Source organism: Hypoxylon fragiforme (genome assembly GCF_022984875.1).
Source record: "Hypoxylon fragiforme strain CBS 206.31 chromosome Unknown GGS25scaffold_5, whole genome shotgun sequence".
In the NCBI taxonomy this organism is placed as follows: Eukaryota; Fungi; Ascomycota; class Sordariomycetes; order Xylariales; family Hypoxylaceae; genus Hypoxylon; species Hypoxylon fragiforme.
Genome location: NW_026054760.1, coordinates 3,058,029 through 3,077,233, shown reverse-complemented (window position 1 = coordinate 3,077,233; position 19,205 = coordinate 3,058,029). Strand labels below are relative to the sequence as shown.

The following is a 19,205-nucleotide window of genomic DNA, read 5'->3' as shown; positions in this document are numbered from 1 at the left end:
CTGTTTTTCTAATCAGAAATCCGATCACACAGCCAAATATTCCAGACAGACATCCAAACATCATCATCTCGCTAATCAGAAAGGAAAAAGAGCATTCTCGCTTCCAATATTAACAAAAGTCCCCACAAGAAACCTGGAAGAAGACAGCCCATAATGAAAACTTTACCAGTCGAAAATCTTGTTTGGTTGGTTTAAAGACCGATAAAGTAGGCATATTCCGTTCATACTAGGTATGCAAGATGAAGTTTGACCCGGGTACGACCGTCGTGCATAGCTTTCAAAGTGGTACAGCACCCTATCAGCATCAGAATTCGGTTAGAATGAGATGAATCATTCATAGGTATCGTATAAAATACTTGAGTTCACGTCGTCGCACTTACAACTGCCTAACTTGAATACAACTTCATCCCTCACAGTAGAACTACTGGTTATTGGAATATTGTGCTTCCGAGACATCAAGGAATTCCTGGGATTCTCCCTCTTGTGCCACCAAATCTTGATAAGCGCCCTTGGCCCTAGCGACAAGTCAAGGGATTCACGAATAGTTCATCCTTTGAGATATTATGCTTTGCCTCCTATGAGCAATAAGCCAAGGGTGCATATCGAGATTCATTGAGCGACTTCTAAATAAAAACTCTCAAAGATACTCGGCTTTCACGTATAATCAGGTACTTATCTTCAAGGTGACCTGGAACATCTGAGGGATCTTGAGATACCTAGTACTCAGCTTAGCCTTTGTATTTGGGATTGCCAACTCCCTATCTCACGTCGTGATTACTTACACTTGACAATATCGGACCACTTCCAGGAAACCCGATTATCTGTTTTGGAGATTAAATGCTAAATAGGTAGCTGGGGAAATCGTGAAGCCCCCCTACACGAGGAGCTGATAAACTCGTATGCGGTGGTTTCCGCGATCGCTTAGCAATGGAGTACTAGGTCGGCGCGTAGAGCCTTAGTGCGGCTGAAAATTGAGAGTCAGCAATATATAACGCGTTCTTGGGAACTTTATATGAAGACTTTACGGCCTCTTTTCTTATCTTTTCAAACACCTTTATCCTCTGATGCTACACCTAACCGATACTGGTTCGCGGATTTCTCACTAATATAAGAATAGGTTCGTACGGGCCACTACTATCTACGTGGTAGATTACGCAAGCATCCTTACACGGGTCTCAGCCGGTTACGCCTGTGGGAAAAAGGCACTAGGCCAGGGGTTCACTGGAAGAACCTTTCATATTGCAGAATATACTAAATAGCCGTTATGTATATACTGACTACAGCGCATAGGCAGAATGAGTACGACAATATTAAGTACGAGGAATGTGATGGGTGATAGAGTAATTCCTTCTTAACCCAACGTTAAGAAGTGGCCGAAACAGTTAACACCTGCCTATACGGCATATCTATTACTCGACTAGGCCCCCATAAATGGCCCTGAATGCTCCTGTTGGCAGGCGACAGACATGCTCTAGGAGTGTCTTACAAGATCCCTGTGGTGAGTCTTTTCTGCAATCAGCCTTCGGGATAGCTTAACGATACAACACTCAAGCAAACAAGCTAACAAACAGGTCTTGCTTCGCAATGTCTTAGAAATAAAGCATCTGGTACTGGTGCTATAGATTCTCAAATCCCCAGCAACCGGTTGCTGCTACTCAATCTCTTACAAAAATAGGCGGGCGCTGCCGTGTAAGCCCCTATTTATGTTGCACATGTTTGCGCCCGTAGATACTCCGGGTGTTTGCTTCGAGACCTGACGAACAACACGTAAACTGCAGTACACAGCTACTAAACGCTAGTATCCATGATGATGGCGACGATTACCTAGTAGTCGGATGGAGAGCTATATAAAAGTCCATCTGCATCGATATCGGCTCTACCTATACCCATTCATCTTCGCAGCATCACCACTAGCGTATCTACTCTGATTTTCTCAGCATGAAGCCATCGTGGTTGGGCTTTCCCCTCGCGCTTTCTGGGCTAGCCACAAGCTCTGTACCTGTATCTGCCCAGTCAACGAAGGAGGAATGGACGGTTTCCGACGCGCGCCGCACGAAATCCAACAGCAATACTCTTTGCGCCTGGAGTTTCACCGTGGACCCCAGCTCCGGGAAACACGCGGACAGTTCCTTCCAGTGCAGCTTCAACGTGACGACATCTTCCGGCGGCGACTGTGGCCTGGTGTCTTTCGCGGAAGATTCCTGTAGCGGGAACGGGTCGTTCGCTGTCGACGGCGGGCATAGCGACTTCGGGTTCGTCGTCATGGTGCTCGTTAACCCGGACCAGAGATCCCAGGCGTACTTCGGGTTCTCCGATGACGCGCTCGACACCGGGTCTGATATCCCCAAGCAGACGAAGTCTGTGATTCCTCAGGGGACTAGGCGTCGTCGGGATGGGGTGGCGGTGCGGCAGCGGCTGGATGGTGATGATATTGATGATGATATCACGCCGTCTTCTACCGCATGGGCGGTGGAAGATCTTTTCCGAGGTAGGTGGACAGGCCATGGAACTTGAGTAGCCGCTTACCTTGGCGCGTCCGATCTCGGGCGAAATATACATATATCAGGCCGCTAACCCGAAGACTATCTATCAGACGTCGATATAGAGAAGCACCTAGTCACGATAGGTTTCCGAATCCTGGACGGCAGTCCGGCGGGCGCCCGCTGCATGCTCGTCTTGACGCCGCCGGAGGGTGTCGACATGCAGACGTGGGAATGGTACAACCGAGAGTGCGAAGGCAGCGGCTACTTCGCTTCGTGGGGCTACATGGCTGTCGGCGACGCAGGTATCATGACCATTGTGAAGTAAGCTTTTACATTTACCTACCTATCTACCTCATCCCCGCATACCTGGCTTCATAATAGGTAGGGGGTGGTCCTATGTGGGTCAGCTAACATATATCCTACTTCGTAGCTCGACTAAGAACGGCCAGGCCTTCTTCGGCTTCTCGAATATCAACTCGACTTCGTACTTGGGTGATGCTGGGCCGAATCCTGTCTCGGCGTGTAATTGCTAGTTTGGACTGGAGCTGGCAGAAGACTTACATTTGTAGGAGAGGATGATTTCAAGGGGGAAGGGGAAGGGACTTAACTTTTAACTAGGTTAGTTAGTTATGTATTACATCTCTACGGATAGCAAATGGGTAACCATCAATCTTAACTTAGTTAAGGGCTTCTAATATATTTTTAATTAAGTCTTTGAGTGTATGTAGGCACATAAGCGCGCGCAGTCCACGATGTCGGGCGCGCGGCTCCTCCCGAGCTGAACGCTTGCCTGACTAATGCAGCTCATTCGCACCAATAATTGACTCCCCCAACCCCACATCCTTCGACTCAGGGGCGGTTTACCCACCCCGTTCAGGGGGGCTTTCCCCGATTCCATAGGTATGGATGGCATCGAAGTTAACATGAAACATGTGTTCCTATTCTAAGAATTGCCGATATTCTTCTAGAGTGCCTAGGTGTCTATGATTTAAAAATAACAGTTTCGTTGTACGATTAGTTAAGCCCATATCCACCATAGGAAGAGTTACCACGTAATTCGATGGCTGTTGCTTTCTTGTTGGTACCTAGTACCTAGGTATCATTTTCGTAATTTATTTTGCTCTAAATATAGGTACGGGGAAGGATTCATGTTTATGTACGACAATCAGGATAAAATATAGGATTCCCATGTCTCCCTTTTTAGGTAAGAGGCATGGTTGACTTAAGGTTGTTGTTTAACTAGGTATACCCCGCGATTTCGTCATTGTAGGATTAGATACAGCACTGAGGGTAATAGTAGGTAGGAAAGCCGATGGTTGACGGTCTGGGATAGAGCTAGCCTTGTAGGTATACACATACACTTTACGTCTCGACTGCAGGCACAGGTGCCAGTCTTAACAGGCGTAGGTAGGCTCAGTCTGTTCGCTTGGTATTTCCATCTGGGCAGGTGTTTGCGTAGGAAGGAGTTGACTGATCCTCTTCTGTTATAAGGCTCCTCAGTCGCACGATTAATGCTGTGTAAATTGTATATGTCTATGATAGGATTCATATAAGAGTATGTTGGAGGAGGCGTAGCAACATTTATTGCCTTTTCATAGGTATGTTAATAGGTGAGGCATGTTCTCCTTTTAGAGTCGTCTCACTCACAGATTCAAATAAGTTATGTACATCTCGTAATCATCATCTCCAGGCTGGCTTGTAATACCCCAGATACCTAGGTACCTACTATGTAGTTATACATACATATATATATATGTATGTAAATCGAATTGAATTTGCAGCCAACACCAGGTGCATGCGCGCAGATAAAAATACCTATCCATGTATTTGGGTTCCGGTAGTCAGGTAACACAAGCTTATACGGTGGGTAGGTACCCAGTACTCTAAATATAAGCTTAAGCCTCGAGGAATATGTAGGTACGTTTATTTTAAGAATAGTATGCATTTGTTATTGAGGCTGAGATCATAGGTGTTAAAATGCTCGTAATTACAATAGCACTATGAGTATTCGGCCATAGAATAAGCGACCTACGTTTGAGGTCTTGATAGCATCGCGGAGCGAAAATGATGGTAAAAGACCGATTCAAGGACATCAGAGCGTTCCGATGCCTGCTTATGTAGGTAGTATCAAGCCCCTGATAAGCATGATTTGAATAGCATCTACATATATACGTAGTAGTAGTAGTGGTAGTATGTACCTATTTAGCTGTTCTTCTGGACATTTCAGCTGTTGTAAATCTTGGTCAGGGCAGTGTTTGCGATCCCAGACTAATTATACCTTGCGTTTCTAACCTAGAATAATTTGGGCTTAGACTGGCATAACTGGCATCTGGGAAAAGGATGTATGTATGCCGCGGCCGCATCGAGCATGGCCATCCGTTTACCTTCCAGACGGGTGTGGTCAGTTCCAACATGCAGCCTAATGGCACTGCATCCATCTGATTGTTGTTGGGTACCCTTTACCCTATATCCTAAAAAAAGACCCATTCAAACTGATATCAGTTGGATACCTCATATTCTGTGGGCAGAATTGTAGGTCCTCGCTCGACGCGGTTAAGCCCGGGTGCGATGATGTGAACTGAGACAACTATACATGTGAATAGGATGATGGACGTATGTAAGACATGTAGAGAGGCTTGAATCGGAAATAAATGGCATCATACCAAGTACTATTGATGTAAGCATTGAGCACCCGTACATACATAATATGCACATCATTGATCATTATTACAAAGGAGAATTCTACGGCGTAGTACACAAAGTTTAACATTGAAGCTTACCATCATATTGGGCTACACCTCTACGGCGTATACTACGAACTTAGGGTAGTAAATCTTCAATGATCTTCCAATGATGTGCCGAAGCCTGTTAGTAACCATTTCCAGAGCGCTAAATAGAATTTTGTGAATGGCCAACAGCACCAGATAAGCAAGGCCCCCCTGCTGGTTTCATCCATGTACCCTGCCCACCCCTTCAAGCCTAGAACTTGTAGTGGCTCGGATGGCTCAACCGATAATGGAATCGCATGAGCCCTGGTGGACTATGGGGGGCAGGTGGGCCCTTTAGGGGCATTTGGGTAGGTACCGGGGGCACTAAAGTGGAACACTCCAGGGCTATTGCTAAAGAATAAAGTACGTACCTATCTGCAAGGTGAACTTCCTCATCACATATCACATCAATACAATACCTACTTCTTATATATCTCCCCGCCATTGTGAATATGATTTCTCTCTGGAATGCCCTCAAATTTCAAGGGGATGCCCCATTGACTTCCTGATCGCCAGCTACCTAGTGGCTTGAAATACCTGTCAACCTTGGAAGTTATATCGGGAATAGTCGGTAGTATTATCCAGTTGGTGTTGTTCTCGGAACGACTATATCGCATTTCCGAACTTTCAAACCGACACCATTAAAATGAGGATAGCGTAAGTGAAGTCGGAGAATGTTTTTTTTCTCTAGATCTCTTGCTTAGGAATGTTCTTAGCTGTTTGCAATTTGCGCCACAACTGGGCGACATCGACAACAACCTAAACCGAGCCGATGCCATCCTGAACAAGGCCAATGCCGAAGGCTTGGACCTTTTGGTCCTGCCCGAGATGGCATTTACCGGTACGTCTGAACAGCGGCACACATTCCCATCACTTGATTTATCGATCGTATAGAAAGTAGTCTTTCAGAGACTGAAGAGCAATGTCCCAGAGGGGGAGAATACCGAAACTGGGTATAAAAGCTGATCAGCCTAGGCTACAACTTCAAGTCGTTGCGCGACATCTCCCCATTCCTCGAGCCAACCGGTGCCGGGATAACCTCTATCTGGGCTAGGACAACAGCACTGAAGCATAATTGCGTCGTGGTATGTCCCTACCCGGAAAAGGTTGATATTTCGAATCGATGGCCGACATCTCCCGAATACTACAATGCCGCAATTATCGTAAACCCTGACGGAGATACGATTGGGCATTATCGAAAGACGCATCTGTATTATACGGACGAAACTTGGGCTCTTGAAGGAGACGGCTTTTTTGGTAACCATCTCCAGGGCCTTGGTAACGTAGCAATGGGTATCTGTAAGTTCACCATCAACTCGCACCATCGTCAACGTATCAGTTTATTAACTAACCGCCATAGGCATGGACGTAAAGTGAGTAGAGTGATCGACTAGGTAGTTGACTTCGCTAAACCATTCTCTAGTCCTTACAGATTCGAAGCTCCATGGCATGCCTTCGAATTTGCATTCCACATCCTAGATTCTAGGGCCAATATAGTCATCGTTAGCATGGCTTGGCTTACCACCGAAGACCTCCAAGTTTGGAGTTCAAATGGGAAAGAGCCTTGTCTAGACACTTTGACGTACTGGGTCACAAGATTAGAGCCACTGATCCGAGCAGAGACCGACGAAGAGATTATCGTCATCTTTTGCAATCGAACCGGAATCGAAGACGATGCAGTTTATGCTGGTACTAGCGCTGTTATTGGGATAAAGCAAGGTGAAGTTTCGGTATATGGTATGCTGGGCCGCGGCAGTAAAGAGCTTCTGGTTGTGGATACAGACGCTCCCCCTAATGCTAAATTGGTCTATCGCCCAGGAGATGGAGACAGTTCCGCCGATACTTCAGTTAGCGAGCCTCAGCTACCCGCCAACGATGAGCGCAGTGTAGGAGGGTCTTCATACTCTTCAGAGATTTCATCAAAACGCTCAGAAAAGCCTGACAGAGCAGCTGACCATAAAACCGATAGCCCAGACCTATCAGCAGCTTCTAATCGTAATAGTGCCAATAGCTATACCACACTCAGTTCTACTACGCTGCCGACTTCTACCGCAACGAGTCTTCCTCGGTCGGAATATACTGAGTCTCCGGTTTCCTCCCCTCGTTATTTATGGAAACGCCCTGTTTCGAGTTCTACTGCATCAACGCAGTCTCCGAAAACGGGCACACCTGACACTTGTGAGCAATTGCGTACGCCCCTTAATACTAGGCAGTCTAATAATTTTTGGTGCTAAATTAATAGATCGTTCCATGCCCTCAGGTGATGATGTCGTTGGGGAAGCTGAAGCCTCTCGGCCAATTGATAGAGTGGTTGATGAGAACGTCGACAATTCCATTTCACGACCTTCCTCAGCGAAGTTCGGCAACGCCAGCCGTCAAAGACACAGTAGTTCGCAGTCTCTCAGCTCAGCAGAGCAGGTAGCGCGGATGTCGCCATCAGGTATAACCGAGAACCAGAATCATGACGATAGAGCAACGCCGAAACCTACAACACCTGGTCTTCCGCACGTAATCCCGCCCCCTGACATGGAAAGGCTGGATGCGGATCTTATGGTCTTTCAAATGGGTTCTGCTGACCGGCCAAAACGAGACAGCCTGGTGTGTCATCCAGATGAAGACGACTTTGTCGTGTTACGTAAAGATGCTTCGGGAAGAAACAGGTTGGGGACATTGGATGGGCGACCCGGTCACTCTAGTGCTCGAAATTCGCCCAATCCCAACAACATGTCTAAGGAAGGTAGCAAAGGAACCCGCTCAAGAAATAAGAGTTTGAGCAAATCAGCAACACACTCCCCCGAGATAAATGATAGAAAGTTTGTTCGGCCGGAAAGCCGTGGGAGGCATAGAAGCAAAAGCACCACAACGCCAGAAGGGTTATTGACAGAAGAGTCATATAGCAACCTCGCTTCTGGTGCTGTCTCTTCACTGGGACTTTATGAAGCACGGAACACGACCTCCGAGACAACTCGGCATACCAGGCACAGGAGCAAAAGTACTGCTTCAAGAACGACGACATCCACAAGAAGTTCGTCGAAGAAGGCTTCACATGACCGGAAGCCGTCTGGTGCGATCTCTTCGCCAAGGCTTGATGAATTGGTGACAGATACGGGCCGCCGTAACAGCAACCAGAGCGACGGCCAATCAAGTACAGCCTCGTCTGCAGCTCGCCGCTTCCGACATGACCCGATGCCGCCGGCAAGCAATCTGACCAGATATAAGAGCCCAGAGCTTCTGGCTGAACATAAAGTCGCCTTACCAGTTAAACTTGCAAAACACCAGCGGGAAAACTCGTACTCAGGGACGATGCCCTCTCCAGAAGCCGTGAAGTCAAATCCGAGCCCACGCGCCTCACCGGAGACAAGATCGACAGCGCCGAAGGTCTTCCGGGAAAGAATCCCACCAACACCGAAGCCTATGGTGCTGCCTCCTGATTATGACAGCGCTACTGCCCATCAAAGCATACCCACACCACCGAAAAAGCAACCCCGTGTACCTACGTCGAAGTTCATAGATAGGAGCATAGATGAAAAGCGAAGGAGTGCAGTTTTTTGAGGATTGGCATGACAACTGCCATTCTAGTCGTTGGGTAAGAAGTTGGAAAAAGAATGGCTCTGTTGATTCTGTATAATATGTTCCTACTATAAATATTGTCATATTTGAAATGATATATTTATATGTTGATATGTTGAATCTCTGACCTTGACCTGTGTTAGTAGAATATGGTACTTGACTGAATCATCATTTTAGTCTTCATCGAAATTGTTGACAACATACCTGACGATATTTAGATAACAGGTATTTTGCAAAGCCTTACATAGGTGTTTCCGTAGACAGGCTTCCGGAAATAAAGGTAAAATAAAGAATTTCTGTTCAAGTGAGGTCTTTCAAATATGTTGGTTGACGTTGCGTGTCAACCAACATATATGCAGTGATGCATTAGCTGGTAACACAATTAGATACCTAGGTACATTGCTTCACTAGTGCCATCTGAAATCGAGATCGAACCAATCAATTCTATTTCTTTACCCCATGTCGCATGCATTAGCTCAGCCTTAACCCGATGCACGGGCCTTTTCATCTGCTAAAAATGGAGCACGCCAAACTAGCAAGCCTGCTCTTCCATCTTTCAACAATTTCTGTGCGATGATTTTCGCTTGCCGCCAACTGAGCCTCTTGTATTCGATAAGGCATAACTAGTGCCAACACGGCTTCGGAATGTTGATTATCGGCTTTCAAGACGGAAATGTAGAAATGCTGTTTATTGCCCGGCGACAATAGCGATTCGCCCAGGGCAGAAAGATTTGAGGGACCTCCAGCACCTCATAATGCCGTTCGACCTGGTACAAAAGGCGTGAAGGGAGACAGCGGCGTCGATTCACGCAGTAGTGAGTGGATAAATCTAGAAAGCGAGATATAATATCCTATAAGTAGTAAGTGTCCCTGTGACTTGGAGATTGTTGAGCTTTCTGCCGGTAATGAGGAGAACGGAGTTGATCTAAAGTGCCGATTCTATGGACGATTAGTTCGCGGATAACGAGTACGACAGTGGGCTAACTATAAACGATGATATCGATGGCTACCTCGCAGGCGATATATTTGTTAAAGTATCAAAGCTTTATGTTAAGTACCAAGGTTGCCTAGGTCTATGTGATCAATATCTTCTACCTACCATGCATAACTCCTCACTGCCTGATATACCTGATATATACAGCATCTAAGCCTAGGCCACACGAAACAGTTCCTACTTTTAGTCCTCGTCTAGGGTTCTTTACTTTGGGTCCGTAGACTTCTTCTCATCGGGAGACCCAGATTCCAGGTCTCCCTTTTTCTTTGCTTTCCTTCCCTCCTTCGCCGTCGCCGGCGCCTCTCTGTTGATGTCCACCACCAGGGTGTTGAGGGTGCTGAAAGGACCCGTCACAAGATGGCCGACGATGAAGAGCATGATGAGGGGGGCGGCTAGGCTGGTCTTGAAGTTCATAACCCACGAGTATGCGATGATAGTCAGGCACGCCCCGTAGATCAGTAGGATGGACACCTGCAGTTGGGCGAACTCAATGGGGAACCTGGGGATATCTTCTTGCCGATTATGGACGATGGGCATGCCGTGGAGGCGCGCAACGCGGTGAAAGTTCTTGTCGAGGATCCGGCCCACGGTCCAGCGCGAAGTCAAACTGCCGAACCCCAGTGGGAGATAGCATAGCCCGATTTGCAACGAGCTAAACCCGTACCTTGCCTCCAGCCGTGTGGACAGAGTGCTCAGGACGGCGAAATAGCCAGCATAGGGAAGAGAGCCGTACCACAGGATCATGCCCGCCTCTTTCTCGCCCGCGATTTTCAGCGCCGCCTGGAGGTTTGGTCGTCTCCGGCCTCGTTTTATCGTCTGCACGTCAGCCTCACTCTGCTTTCCCTTTCTCACTCGCTGCCGAAGGTACGGGAACACCGAGAGCTGCCATCTGGACGGCGGCGGCACCGACCCGTTGCCAACGACGGCCCGACAAGTCTCCGGCAGCGCCACAGCCACGACCACGAAAAACACGGCCGCGAAGATGACGAGGAACCAGAAGATGGAGCGCCACCCGAGGTACTGGTCTAGGAGGCCGCCGGGGATGGGGCCGAGCGCGGGGCCGAGCGTCACGCCCATCGACGCGTAGCCGATGTATTTTCCCCGCTGCGCGCGCGTCGGCACGTCGGCGACGACGGCGCTGCCGAGGGCGATGGTCCCGCTGCTGCCGGAACTCTGGAGGTAGCGCAGGACCCTGAGCGCGGCGTAGTTATTCTGCAGGGCCAGCCCGATGTTGGCGCCGATGTAGACGGCGAAGTAGATGATGTACGCAGGGCACCGGCCGTTTCGGTCAGAGAAGTTGCCGATGAAGGAGGGCGCGAGGCCTTGGAATATCTGCCGGTTGCGGTGAGCGCGGGTTCTTGCTCCTTTAGGTATCGCTTCTAATAAGGGAAGTTTTTTTTTCTGGAGGAATGGGTGCTTTGAACTTACCAAGTATGCCGTAATGGTCAAAGTGATCAACGACACTGATACGTCAAGGTCTTCCGCCAGGGAGTTCAGGGCCGGGAAGTAGATGCTGCTGGAGATGGGGGAAATTATGGCAGCGAATGAAGCTGTGAGGATGACGGAGACCTTGGCTCGCTCGCTGAGCATGCTGTATAGAGGCTCTAGTGGACCGTCCTCTAGAGGAGTACCTTCTACTATCGTATCATGCTCTTCTGAAGCGTCTCTCGGGGTGATTTCGCTATCGACTTGAATTGATTGTGAGGTCCGGCTAGGTGTTCGGTTAGTTGAAATCCCAGTGGGATTGCCTGTATTTTTACGATGAGGATCCTTCGCTATACCCTCTGCCGCATCTATGTTATCAAGCCTAGCTAGACTTAGAGCATCCGCACATGTTTCTGTAGGTAGCCGAATATCACCTCTCCCTAATTCCGATGTCGAGTTTCTCGGTGATTGCATGGCTATGACTTCACTCGGTCCTGAAGTAAAGAAATATCCATCTTGAAATACTCCGGAGACTGGGGATTGATATATACCTGGTTCATAGGCCATGTCTTCGAGTGTAGCTGAGAACGTCCAATTGGCGATTAGGGGGTGGCATGCCAGACCCGACGCGCTTAAAGATTGGCCCCCTAAGCTCGGAACCGAACCGCTTGAACGCCTGAACAAACACACCTGCACACACTGGAAAGGCATGTATTGAAGGTAAAGAGTATCCGACATAAATTCTGACTAATCTCGTAAAGTCGGACTATGGAGGCTGGAATCATGTTGCATATCAACATATGTCGTCGTAGAGAGCGATAGAAAGCAATATATCTCAAAATTTGTCGCATCGTCTCAACCAAACAATTGATCACGACAACGGCTACAGGACATGATGAGTTAAAAGACAACATAATAAAGTATAATACTGTACCTAGATAGGGGCTGTCTTTTATACTGGTTTGAGGCAATGGCACAGCATATTACAGCGCAAGAGAGTTGATTGCCTACAGGCGAGTGTAGGATCGATCCGAACATAGAGAGTGGTGTGAGCCCCTATTTGGCGTCTTTAAATACGTCTCCGGCGAGCTACTCTGGCAACGTATGTACCGAAAATGTTGATTCAATCTACCAGAGGCAACATATAATTGTTCTTGGAAGGCTCAAATAAACATTGAAGAGTCAGGGCTGTGTTAGTATGCATGGAAACTCGAAGGTCCTGCTTTTTATCATAGCAACACAGTGACCTTTGTAGGTACATACCTACCACCCTTCAGCTAATAATCGATATTTTCCAAGACAGTCCAGTCCCTACAGTGATTGAGGGTATGATGTCGAATTCTGCACTCGTGTACCCTTGTCTTATGGCACGCAATTGTTTTGATTTCGACCTGCTCACATTTCTATAACTTAGCAAAAGCTTTTCTGTTTTCTTTTCCCATTCCTCCATCCTACAACACAAAGCAGCCAACATCTTCATATTTACACACTTTTGTCTCCGACAACCAAAATCCACCATGGAGTATGAGATGACTGAGGCCCAGCTGGGTCAATTGTATAGTGTTCCTCCGCTCTTTACTATAGGGAATATTTTCCAGCTAACTTCTTTCCAGGGTGCTCTATTCTGCCGAGTTCAGTGACTTTAATATAAGGTGTGGCAACAGGTTCTGGGCCGTCCACAGAGCCATCCTGCGATGCAAGTCTGGCTTCTTTTCGCAGATGCCAATGTTAGAACTGAACATCCATGTAAGTGGACACTGATTACTTACCGATGTTAGGCGTGGAAATAGCTATCTAAGCTGAGCTAACCGGAACCCAAAGGACTATACCGACTACAAACACAGCGCTGAAACAGTTGATTGGCTCATCACCTGGATGTATACTGGTCGTAAGTGTAGCTACTTTTTCAAACTTCGACTCTCTGGAGGGAAGTTTTCTGATTAATCTAACTATGCCACAGGACTCGAGAGTATGGCCTTCGACCACCCCAACAAGCGGTGGGAGGCATGTCCGATGCTCTACCAGGCTGCGCGTTTCTACGGTATGGCTGATCTGGCTGACTATGTCCTGGAGTTTCAGCGAGAGATCATGAAGGCCACAGCCTTGAAGATCCAGGTGATTTACTACGAACGATGCATGGCCGACTATGGCACGAGGAACCAGTTCCTCGACAACGTGGAGGAGGGCATGGATCTGCACGACCTGATGCTCGGGATCCATCTGGCCTGCGAATCCGATGAGTTTAGCCCTCTCCAGGAGGCCTGGGTCGACTTTTGCCAAGCCACCATGTTCTGGATCCTTTCGGTCGAGCGCTTTGATGGATTCCTCCGGCAGACGGTTCCCGCGTTTCGAGATCGCGTACTTGATAAGATGGATCCGAGAGACGGTCCGGATTACACCCCCGAACGCTGCAAGGACTGTCGCGAGAACCCGTTCCTTCGCGATGAGGGTCACTGGGTTCAGGCGTGGGATATGGGCTTCGGTATCGAAGGACGATGTGACCAGTGTGGTCCTGAACTTCCACTGTTCAAATGATGCCTTCGTTAGAAGACTTGGCTTGGCCTTGGCTTCGGTTTATCATGAAGGCGTGGAGAACAGGTTGAGGAAATGCTAGGTAGTACATGGCATTGCACAGCGTATCTGCTGATTGCAAAGAGAAGGATGCTAATGATGATTAATATGGGATGAGGTACGGAGCATGAAATGGAACTCGGAAAAGTTAATCCCTAGATCAACAGATCTCGGGTTTACCATCAGTATTCCGTAGGTAGGCTAGCTGCAGTCTTGATACCCCTATTTGATGCAATTCCGCAAGTTATGCAAGTTATGCATTTGTACATAGCTACCTAGGTACATAGTGTGCATGTCAAGGTTCGATGCAGATTTAAATCTAGATCGACGGCTGCTGCCGGCTGTATTCCAGATCTCCCACGTGACAGCCCACATCGGCAGATGAATAAAATGCGAATTTGACTCATAGCTACGATGGTACATACTCCAATACTCCATTACCTGCATATATATTAGGTATAAGTAAATTTGACCCGCCTTCTTCACTCTCTCACCCTATTACAAGAGCTTCTATCGTGAGCATATTAGACGTTCTTGGGGTTGGAGAACCGTCTAATCGCTCCCATGGCTCTTCAAATGTCAAGCATTCGTATTTCAAGTCATCTGAAAACCCAATTGACTACCAAGTTTTCTGGTGTCAGGTTCTACTCGGCGCCGGTCAGTGGAAGCATCCCGGCCTCGAAGAGAAAATATGTCCCAACTAGTGGCACCTACCCCAAAGGGTTCAAGGTATCGGGAACAATAGTTGGTGTCAAGCCCAAGAATACTACCAAGCCGGATCTTGCATTCATCACCTCAGATACGCCATGCGCTGCAGCTGCCGTCTTTACCAAGAACAAGTTCCAGGCTGCCCCAGTGACATTCAGTCGTGCACTGCTCCAAAAGCAGAACAACTCGGGACTTCGAGGTGTCATTATCAACTCGGGATGCGCCAACGCTGTGACTGGAAAGGGTGGCCTCGAGGATGCCGAGGCCATGGCCGCGGAGGCAGATAAGATCCAAAGTGCCACCAATGCTACTATTGTCATGAGCACAGGGGTAATTGGGCAAAGGTGAATGACATATCATTGTGATATCATTTGCCAGCCTGATTGTCCATACTAACCAGGCTCACAGGCTGCCCATTCGGAAAATCTTGGACGGGATTCCCCAGGCCCAACAAGCACTTGGTGATACTCATAAACACTGGCTCACATGTGCCACGGCAATCTGTACGACGGACACATTCCCCAAGTTGATTTCAAAGACGTTTCATCTGCCATCCTCGTCGTCAATTGAGTATCGTATAGCTGGAACGACGAAAGGTGCCGGTATGATCCATCCAAATATGGCCACACTTTTGGGCGTCATTGCTACTGATGCGCCTATCTCACCTGCTGTAATTTCACCCCTCCTTAAACACGCTGCGGATCGGTCCTTCAACAGCATCACCATCGACGGAGACACCTCTACGAATGACACGGTCGCATTATTAGCAAATGGAGCAGCGGGCGGCCAGGAAATCGTTTCGCAAGACTCGGCTGACTTCAAAGCGTTCCAAGACGTTGTCACTGACTTCGCAACCGATCTGGCTAAGCTTATTGTTCGGGATGGCGAAGGGGCTACCAAATTTGTCACCATTCGAGTAACAGAGTCCTCAAGTGAGGACGGCGCCCGCAAGATAGCCAGTACCATTGCTCGGTCGCCTCTCGTCAAGACGGCACTCTACGGAAAGGACGCCAACTGGGGCCGGATCCTCTGCGCCACTGGATACTCGCTGATCAGCGAACCCGGACACCCCGTGAATGAGGTAGCGGAGATTGTGCCGGAAAAGACCAATGTGTCTTTTGTCCCCACGGATGGTAGCCCAGAGCTGAAGCTGTTGGTGAACGGCGAGCCCGAGACAGTGGACGAAATACGCGCAGCACAGATCTTGGAACACGAGGATCTGGAAATCCTCGTAAGGCTGGGAACTGGCAAGAAGGAAGCTACTTACTGGACCTGCGACTACAGCCACGAGTATATGTAAGTGCTAGTCACAATTGCCTCTTGAAGGCTTGTATACTAACATTATTGACCAGTACGATCAACGGTGATTACCGGACTTAATTGACGGAAAACTGCCTTTGTGGGAGTCTCGTATCTGGCTAGATACCTTCTAGAGGGGAGGGACTACCATGATAGCGTTAGGTTTAGCTGGATGCTATCTACGAATTTCAAGGCGAGCATGGAGGCTCATATTCTGTCAGATCTCTAGTAGTTCTCGAGGTACATTATGCTTGTTGATTGGTATGTAATTTAATGATTATGTGATGAAAGGGGTAAAAAGCAACTGGAATGATAAAAGGTTACAATGCTTTGCGAATATTCCGCGGTGGGATTCACTAAATATACGGTAGATGAATAAATGTGACTATACGCAATACAGCTACCCCACTAAGCACCATTTAATATATATACTAGGGTACCTATGTATTTATCAAGAGTCACTACATTAGACCCACTTAACGTACCAGCTCCAACGCGTCTTCTCGTCCAAACACGCGTAAATTGATTTTTTTTATTTTGTTAACAAAACCCTTAGTTATTCATATAACCATTCATATAACCATTCACTCTCTGCTTAGGTGTCTAGTTTACTACAATCCCAAAACCCACACCTACACCTATACGGCGATCTAACCATGGCAGCAGCCAAGGCAGAAGTAAAAGGTGAATCTTCAACCTCGGCGGCCAAAAAGGCCCTGACCGGTGCTTCGAACGGTAATACAACATACGAGTTACCATGGTGCGTCGCCTTTTTTCCCTTTTTTTCCCTACTTCAACCGAATAAAAAAGTATTCTTGATTGGGTCAACATTAACATCTTTTAAACAGGGTGGAAAAATACAGACCCGTATTCCTCGACGATGTAGTCGGAAACACCGAGACGATTGAACGGCTAAAGATTATCGCACGAGATGGAAACATGCCCCACGTTATCATATCTGGCATGCCGGGTATAGGAAAGACGACGAGCGTTCTTTGCCTAGCCCGACAACTACTTGGAGACGCCTATAAGGAGGCGGTCCTTGAGCTGAATGCCAGTGACGAGCGAGGTTAGTGCTATCTACACACAGCCGCGAAACCTACACCGCGGCACAGGAAGACAACGATGGATATATACTGACGGGAAATTATATTCTGGTAGGTATTGACGTGGTACGGAACCGAATCAAGGGCTTTGCCCAGAAGAAAGTAACGCTGCCCGCCGGCCGGCACAAGATCGTAATCCTCGACGAGGCAGACAGCATGACGTCGGGCGCGCAGCAGGCGCTCCGCCGGACGATGGAGATCTACTCCAACACGACGCGGTTCGCCTTCGCGTGCAACCAGTCGAACAAGATCATCGAGCCGCTGCAGTCGCGGTGCGCCATCCTGCGGTACGGCCGGCTCAACGACGCGCAGGTCGTGAAGCGGCTGCTGCAGATCATCGAGGCGGAGAAAGTCCAGTACAGCGACGACGGGCTCGCGGCGCTCGTCTTCAGCGCCGAGGGCGACATGCGCCAGGCCATCAACAACCTGCAGAGCACCTTCGCCGGCTTCGGCTTCGTCAGCGGCGACAACGTGTTCAAGGTCGTCGACAGCCCGCACCCGATCAAGGTGCAGGCGATGCTCAAGGCGTGCTACGAGGGGAACGTCGACAGCGCGCTCGACACGCTGCGCGAGCTCTGGGACCTCGGGTACTCGAGCCACGATATCATCAGTACCATGTTTAAAGTTACCAAGACGATTCCTGGGTTGGCGGAGCACGCGAAGCTCGACTTCATCCGCGAGATCGGCTTCACGCACATGAAGGTGCTGGAGGGGGTGCAGACGCTGCTGCAGCTCAGCGGGTGTGTGGCGCGCTTGTGCAAGATTAATATGGATCCTAAATTGTTTGAGACGAAGAGTACAAAATAGAATCCTAATGTAATGGGTTAGAGATAAGAAGAAGTGCTTAGGCGGGGAAAATATGTGTGATGAAAAGGGGGAGGGGTGGTTGGCGAACTGGGCTTCACATTTTTTGCATGGCATTGTAACTGGCGTTTAGGTACGAGGTAATTTGACGAGCTTATACATCTGCCTTGTTACCAGAGGTATGGTAACTTAAGGGGAAAATGATAACAATGAAGTAGCAGAATAACTGGGTTATCCCCCCAGATATTACTATCGTCTCTACGTACATAAGAAACAGATCAGATACCTACACATATTGACATGACATGGCTTTAATTATTTAATCCCCCCCACCCCCTTTTTAAAAGATAAGGTATCCCCAGAAGACTTCATTTCTTCTGTTGCTGTTGCGGTGATGGCGACGACGATGACTTGTCCCCTCCCTCCCCCTCTATCTCCAACAGTTCCTTCTCGTAGTCCGCCCAGACGGCGCGGTCCCGTCTTATGCGGCGCTGCATGCGCACGTGCTGCTCGTACTGCCGCATCCGGTAGTCGGCTTCGATCATGCTTCCCACGATCATGCCGGACATTTGTAGGTATCTGTGGTTGGTTTAAGTCTTGGTTCTTTTTATTGTTCGACTTTTTTTTTTTCAAAAAGAAAATGTTGAAAAAGGGGGGGGGGACGAAATAGTCAGGTCTGGGTTATCGTCCCTTGCTTCCTTGAAATCCGAATAAGTACCTAGGTAGATACTTTCTCGTTCTATCCACTACATGGTAGTCCATGACAGCACATATACTTGAGAGAAAAGTCTAGGTAGGTACTACGTGAGACGGAGTTCACTCACACTTTAAACTGGAGAGTGAGTCCGCGATATAACGGCGAGCAGAGATATCCGACGCCGCCGAGCACAGCGGAAGCGGCACCCCATTTCACGGCGCCGACGGCGGCGCCCTGGGCCGCCTCCCACTGGGCCTCCTTGGCGTCTTCGCTTTCTAGGGCGTTGTGGGAGCGCATTGTTGTCGCGGGGGCATTGCGCACAATCAGCGTTCTCCAATCTTGGTTATGTTTAACCGGACATAGGCGGGGTCGAGGTACAAGGTGGGTATTATATAGGTAGGTATATAACTATAAGTGATCTCGGTTGTTTTCCTGTTGCAATTTGGGTCGTCTCCAACAAAATGATTTAATTCGGGCCAAAGATAAGGGGAGGTGTGTAAGTGGCTACCTAGTAATTAGGAGATCGATACTAGGTAGTAGCTGGCTTGAAGTTCACGTGAAATTGAATTTCATCGGATACATCGGTACTAGTTATTGTATCGAATTGCTAAAGGTGAAGTTTGTTTAGTGGAGCTCGGGGTAGCTATTTAACTCGGGGTCCCTAGAATCGGCGTTTTCTTAGCGTCATCGTTCCTCCCGGATCTAGCACGATCGGGGGACGTCATTCCTACCTATACCTAGGTACCTGGCTGTAAGCTATCAGCTACCTACCGGGTCTAC

At 48.4% G+C, this 19,205-nt stretch overlaps 7 protein-coding genes across 7 annotated transcripts; 5 read left to right on the top strand and 2 right to left on the bottom strand.

Annotated features, from left to right (window-relative positions):
- The first annotated feature begins 1,454 nt into the window (after nucleotides 1-1,454).
- GGS25DRAFT_295106 (uncharacterized protein) lies at nucleotides 1,455-2,587 on the top strand. The gene is made up of 2 exons (XM_049257606.1): nucleotides 1,455-1,498; nucleotides 1,594-2,587. Exon 2 carries the CDS (start codon nucleotides 1,939-1,941, stop codon nucleotides 2,512-2,514), a length of 576 nt encoding a protein of 191 aa, XP_049117058.1. The 5' UTR covers nucleotides 1,455-1,498; nucleotides 1,594-1,938; the 3' UTR covers nucleotides 2,515-2,587.
- Nucleotides 2,588-5,170: 2,583 nt separating this feature from the next.
- On the top strand, nucleotides 5,171-9,146 carry GGS25DRAFT_492075 (carbon-nitrogen hydrolase). Its single transcript, XM_049261166.1, has 7 exons — nucleotides 5,171-5,908; nucleotides 5,968-6,092; nucleotides 6,227-6,550; nucleotides 6,612-6,624; nucleotides 6,675-7,429; nucleotides 7,494-8,947; nucleotides 9,024-9,146. Exons 1-6 carry the CDS (start codon nucleotides 5,898-5,900, stop codon nucleotides 8,801-8,803), a joined length of 2,538 nt encoding a protein of 845 aa, XP_049117057.1. The 5' UTR covers nucleotides 5,171-5,897; the 3' UTR covers nucleotides 8,804-8,947; nucleotides 9,024-9,146.
- A 247-nt stretch (nucleotides 9,147-9,393) lies between these two features.
- On the bottom strand, nucleotides 9,394-11,690 carry GGS25DRAFT_492074 (major facilitator superfamily domain-containing protein). Its single transcript, XM_049261165.1, has 2 exons — nucleotides 9,775-11,690; nucleotides 9,394-9,681 (listed from the first exon to the last, which is right to left on the bottom strand). The coding sequence occupies exon 1, from the start codon at nucleotides 11,403-11,405 to the stop codon at nucleotides 10,020-10,022; it is 1,386 nt and encodes a 461-aa protein (XP_049117056.1). The 5' UTR covers nucleotides 11,406-11,690; the 3' UTR covers nucleotides 9,394-9,681; nucleotides 9,775-10,019.
- Nucleotides 11,691-12,613: 923 nt separating this feature from the next.
- GGS25DRAFT_492071 (uncharacterized protein) lies at nucleotides 12,614-14,026 on the top strand. Its single transcript, XM_049261164.1, has 2 exons — nucleotides 12,614-12,949; nucleotides 13,010-14,026. The coding sequence occupies exon 2, from the start codon at nucleotides 13,212-13,214 to the stop codon at nucleotides 13,773-13,775; it is 564 nt and encodes a 187-aa protein (XP_049117055.1). The 5' UTR covers nucleotides 12,614-12,949; nucleotides 13,010-13,211; the 3' UTR covers nucleotides 13,776-14,026.
- Nucleotides 14,027-14,186: 160 nt separating this feature from the next.
- On the top strand, nucleotides 14,187-16,235 carry GGS25DRAFT_492070 (arginine biosynthesis protein ArgJ). Its single transcript, XM_049261163.1, has 3 exons — nucleotides 14,187-14,863; nucleotides 14,928-15,815; nucleotides 15,872-16,235. Exons 1-3 carry the CDS (start codon nucleotides 14,376-14,378, stop codon nucleotides 15,897-15,899), a joined length of 1,404 nt encoding a protein of 467 aa, XP_049117054.1. The 5' UTR covers nucleotides 14,187-14,375; the 3' UTR covers nucleotides 15,900-16,235.
- A 68-nt stretch (nucleotides 16,236-16,303) lies between these two features.
- GGS25DRAFT_492065 (P-loop containing nucleoside triphosphate hydrolase protein) lies at nucleotides 16,304-17,960 on the top strand. Its single transcript, XM_049261162.1, has 3 exons — nucleotides 16,304-16,578; nucleotides 16,667-16,887; nucleotides 16,980-17,960. The coding sequence occupies exons 1-3, from the start codon at nucleotides 16,475-16,477 to the stop codon at nucleotides 17,729-17,731; spliced, it is 1,077 nt and encodes a 358-aa protein (XP_049117053.1). The 5' UTR covers nucleotides 16,304-16,474; the 3' UTR covers nucleotides 17,732-17,960.
- On the bottom strand, nucleotides 17,961-19,199 carry GGS25DRAFT_492064 (uncharacterized protein). Its single transcript, XM_049261161.1, has 2 exons — nucleotides 18,553-19,199; nucleotides 17,961-18,307 (listed from the first exon to the last, which is right to left on the bottom strand). Exons 1-2 carry the CDS (start codon nucleotides 18,720-18,722, stop codon nucleotides 18,097-18,099), a joined length of 381 nt encoding a protein of 126 aa, XP_049117052.1. The 5' UTR covers nucleotides 18,723-19,199; the 3' UTR covers nucleotides 17,961-18,096.
- Nucleotides 19,200-19,205: the final 6 nt, after the last annotated feature.